Raw genomic sequence first — 4,707 nt, forward strand, 5'->3', positions numbered from 1 at the left:
CAGTAGTGGTGCATGGCAACCTCCCAGCGTGGTGCCCAGGGACAAACTGTACCAGGGAGTGGCCCTCCTCCCCCTCAGCAGTGCTCCCACCTGCCTGGGCTCCTGGGTGACAAAGCCATCAGCTGTGCCACAGCAAGGGCCACTTTCACATCTTGGCCCCCACCACAGCCCCCCTGCTGGTCCCTCGGTGCCAGAGAAAAGCTGGGACACAGTCTGGCTAGAAAGACATATTTATTGCGACATCGGTTTGCAACCAGCACTCAACCTCCCCAGCAGTGACTCCAGACCCACGCACACGCCCTTGACCCCGCTGTGATGCCTCCATGGCCAGCGGGCTGGTCCCTGGGGCCACAAGCCCACTCCCCCCTTCCAGGTAGGTTCATTGGGGCTGCAGGCTGGGGTCCGGCTGTGCCAGGAGCTGCCTGTGAGCTGGCAGCATGGAGTAGGGAACAGAAGCCGGATTCAGGGTCCTTCATCAATGTAAGCCACCAGCTGGGATCTCCAAGCAGTCACAAGGCTCTCAGAATCCCAGGGAGAGAGCGGGGTCAACCCCCCCAAGCACGTGAGAGGGCTGAGCACGGGCGATGCCACCGTGTCCTCTGCTCTTACCGCGTCCCCTTGGTGCCAGCCCGGACGCTCTGGGGAGCCGGGAGAAGTGCCAGCCTGGTTCCCACCTGCAGCGACTACACGTATCCTGTCAGGTTGTAGGAATTGACCTCACTCTTGTTCTTCTGCACCTGGCTGACAGAGGGCCGGGGGCTCTTGCTCGCCAGCAGCTGGGGCTGGTAGGCGCTGGAGTAGGCGGTGGTTGTGTCCCGGGCAGGGCAGGAGGTGCAGAGGATGAAGCCGCCGATGAGGGAGAGGAGGGAGGAGATGGTGCCCAGGTAAAGAGCCTCCCCGAGCTCGAACTTCATGCTGTCGGGGAGGACGGGGTTGCGGAAATCCCGCAGCACCACGTGGATGTTCCACACCAGCGGGATGAAGCAGAGCAGCCCCCCGAGGACGAAGACTGCGCCGCCCGCCACCGCCACCCGGTCCTTGCCCGGCGAGCCCTGGCTGAAGACGGTGCACCTCATGCCCACGACGGAGAGCAGGCAGGCGAGGGAGGACACGGCGCAGGAGCTCACCATGAGGGCTTGGGCCGCCTGGATGTCGGCGGGCAGGTTGAGCAGGGAGCTGTAGATGTCGCACTGGGTGATGCCCGTGCTGTACGTGGCGCACTCCATCCACAGCCCCTTGGTGAAGCTGACGGCTGTCACGATGCTGGAGCCGATGTAGGAGCTGGTCTTCCAGCTGGGCAGCAGTGTGGCCGCCAGCGTGCCGATGTAACCCAGGAAAGCCACGGTGTAGCCCAGCAGCTGGAGCCCCATGGACACCATGGTGGGGGCTGGCTGTCACCTCTGTCACCTACCCAGGGCTCGCAGCTTCTCGCCCAGGTCCCTCCCGTGTGCTCACGTTCCCATGGCCCTACGAGAGGCTCCGCTCGCAGCGCTGCAGCTCCACCCCGCTGCCGGGGGTGCTTGTTTTGTGCGGGGTGGGAGCCGAGGGGAGGTTACCTGCGACAGTGGAGAGCAATCCCTCCCCGATTAACGATTGACCCAAGCCCGTGGAGGAGCGCCAAGCGCCCTTTCACCTCCGCTATCTCCCCAGCCAGGCTCGAGAGGCAGAGCAGCACTGCCCAGGAAGGACGCCAAAGCCCTCCCCTGCACTGACGCCGCGGGCAGGGATGGAGAGCCAGCTGCTGGTGAGGGGAAAGTGCCCGCTGCTTTCCTCGAGGTCCCTTGTCTTCTGTGACACCCTGAGCCGAGGAAGCCGAAAGCTATGTCTGCACCATCTTGTTTGGGACCTGCTGGTGGTGAACCCGAAGCTCCCCCAGCTGAGGAAAGGGGATGGCACTTCGTCCCCATCTGCATGAGGCTCACCCAAAGGCATCTGCAGTCACCAACGACCCACCCCGAGCTGCTGAGGCTCCTTTGGGACATGAGGACGTGGCCACCTGAGATTGAACCATGGATATCAGCCTTTCTGTGCTGCTGGGGACAACGATGGAGAGGGATGCATGTGACAGTGACACCTGCATCCCCAGGAGAGCCTGGAGGCCCACGGAGGGCAGAATTGCATCAGGCATCTCCTTTGGGATGCTTCCTGGAAGCATGCCAGCCAAGCAGGGCAACCTGTCCTGCACAGGGGTGAGCAGTTCGGGGTGCAGCTCCTGATGGGATTTTGTGCCGGCGCCACCTCCCATCCACAGCCCTGCACACGGGCGGGGGGGCGGGGGTTGGCAGCGGTGGTAGAGAGGGATGGTTTGTTTTCTCTCTGCTTTGTTTCAAAATTCCTCCTCCTTCGGTGCCTTGCGAAATCGGGCTGAGCCCCGGCACCGCGGCCAGTGGCCTCCCTCACCCTGGGAACACTCCTGGCTGAGCGTTCTGCCACCACCCAGGGCCTCCCCTCTGCTCCCGTCCCCCGCGCTGCCACCTCAAATGCTTGGCACCAAAGTTTCCCAACTTTCCATCTCTTCTCCTGTGCACTAACCAAGACCTCCCACACTGTCTCAGCTGCTGGAAAAGGAACACCTGAAGTGCTCCGGGTGCTGGCAGAAAGGTGCGGGAGGGAGCCCTGTGGTACTTACGGAGGTGGCTGGAGGTGCAGGGTGGGACCCAGAGTGGCTGCAGCCGGGGGTCACCCAGGACTGGAGGCAGCTGCTCGGGGCAGGGTGAGCAGCCAGGGCCCCAGCCCAGGGGATCAGGGGCTGCAGTTGTTCAGCCACAGCTTTGCACAATCCACCTGCAAATCTCCGCCTGGATCAGAGGCTTATTGCAGATCAAAATTAAACCCTTTGGGTGTCGGGAAGGATTGGGGAGCTGGGATGCCTTGTTTTGCTTGTTGTCTATGAATTATTGGGGTAGGTTCACCTAATGGGTTCAGGTTTGAGGCTTGTTGTCATCCTTCTGGACAGCCTTAGTGGCAGGCAGGTGACTGTGCCACCATCCGTGTGTCCACTCTGGGCTGGGCTGCCTGTACTGGGATTGGAGGGGCAGTGAAACACCAGCAGGTTGAGTTTTCCACTCCTCAGAGCCAGCCTGGGCTTTTGGTTTCCTCTTCCTGGCCCTGCTTGTCCTCCACGGGGTTTGTTGTTGTAAGACTACTGGCCCAAATGAGGAGCAAATGGGGAAGGTAATGAGAGCTGTGCTGGCCCCGTGCCCCCTCCTGCTCACCGGCTGCCACAGATGGAGAGGGACAGGGAGGGCCCCTGGTGACAAATTGTGCTTGGAGCTGAGCAGGGTCCAGCCAGCGTTTGGACAGCAGTGTTTGGATGCTGATAGCAGAGCTACAGCAGGGACCATTTGCTATTTTCTTTCCTTGTCCCAAACTGAAACTCTCCCAGGAGCGGGAGGTGACCTGTCTGCCAGGGGCACTTTGCCTTCAGCGCTTGGGCAGGAGCAGTGGGCAGGGATGGGATGTGTGGCAGTGCTGGGGACAGGAGAGAGGGTATCAGACTTGTATCCTCATATTGAGAAGCTTTTCTGCACCTCCTGGTGTGGTCCACATCTCAAAAACTCAAAGGAGAGCGCAGGGAGCACTGGCAAGTGAGTGCTCTCCCATCTGTGGAAATGGGAGCTGGCAGCTCCCTGGGGTGCTGGGCCATGGATGCCTGAGCAAGACCATTGCCCTGCCAGTGCCTGGGATCCATCCCTGCCATGCGTCTTCCCTCCCTGTCTGCTCTTGAGCCTCTCTCGAGTCACCACCTGCCTCCTGGTTGCCACCACTGTAGTCCGTCACTGTCCTCATCATGCCCTTTGTGCTGTCCCCATCACAAGCCCACCACTTTGTCCCCATGGCATTCCCAACACACAGTCCCATCCCATTGCACTGTCCCATGCCCATCATGCTGCCCCACCACTCCCCATCCCTTTCCCATCGCCCCCCCCCTTATGCAAATGGCTACAAAGAGCACTTAATCATCCTTGTTAATTGTCTCTACCCTCCCCTGTTCCCCCCCGTGGATTTTCTCACAAACGGTGTCCAACTTTTCCCTTTTGTGTTTTGCTTTTCCACCAGAGATCGCAGCCCCTCTGCCCCCAGCCTCCCCCCGGCCCTCTGTTTACACAACTGGGACAAATTTCACACCGCGGGGACCGCTGTCCCCACACCCCCAGCCCCTCACTTCCCTGCCCCAAAGAATTTGTGAGTCACAGCCGAGGCAGAGCTATAAATGTGTCCCCACCGAGGGTGTGCAGCGTCAGAGGGGACAGCGTCGCCTGCCACCATGGAAGCTGCTGCCTGTTGCCTGACTTCCCGCGGGCTCCGGGTGCCTGTGGCCAGTGCCTGCCCACCCCTGGGGCTGGAGCAAGGGGCAAGGTGATGGGTGCCGCGCAGGCTGGGGGGAGCGGGGCGGGCTGGGGGAGTGGAAGGTGGGATGGGGAGGCTCCAGCTGGGTTTCGGTGAAGGCTGCGGTGCTGGGGACCGCTCTGATCCCAGCGCCATGGGTGGGACAGAGGGTGTTGGTGTGAGGCTGTGGGGCTGCGGTGTAAGGCAAAGGTGCAAGGTGCAAGGCAAAGGGGAGCGGGCCAGGGTGAGTGGCTGTGGCGTTGAACCGGCTCTCTCTCCTAGAGCCCTTCCACTCTGGAGACCGTGGCTGCCCCGAGCCCAGGAGGGACCCGGGATGCGGCGGGAGGAGATGGACCCCGTGAGTTTGGCACTCCCTCC

The 4,707-nt window shown here is 61.7% G+C and overlaps 1 protein-coding gene across 1 annotated transcript; it reads right to left on the bottom strand.

Moving 5' to 3' along the window:
• Positions 1-212: 212 nt before the first annotated feature.
• Positions 213-2,723, bottom strand: CLDN2 (claudin 2). Its single transcript, XM_010403218.4, has 2 exons — positions 2,630-2,723; positions 213-1,556 (listed from the first exon to the last, which is right to left on the bottom strand). Exon 2 carries the CDS (start codon positions 1,377-1,379, stop codon positions 684-686), a length of 696 nt encoding a protein of 231 aa, XP_010401520.2. The 5' UTR covers positions 1,380-1,556; positions 2,630-2,723; the 3' UTR covers positions 213-683.
• Between the last annotated feature and the right edge of the window lie 1,984 nt (positions 2,724-4,707).

This window comes from Corvus cornix, chromosome 4A (genome assembly GCF_000738735.6).
Source record: "Corvus cornix cornix isolate S_Up_H32 chromosome 4A, ASM73873v5, whole genome shotgun sequence".
Classification (NCBI taxonomy): domain Eukaryota; kingdom Metazoa; phylum Chordata; class Aves; order Passeriformes; family Corvidae; genus Corvus; species Corvus cornix.

Bases quoted from the DNA above. Each gene is read 5' to 3' on its own strand.
- CLDN2 (XM_010403218.4), bottom strand. From the start codon at position 1,379: ATGGTGTCCATGGGGCTCCAGCTGCTGGGCTACACCGTGGCTTTCCTG.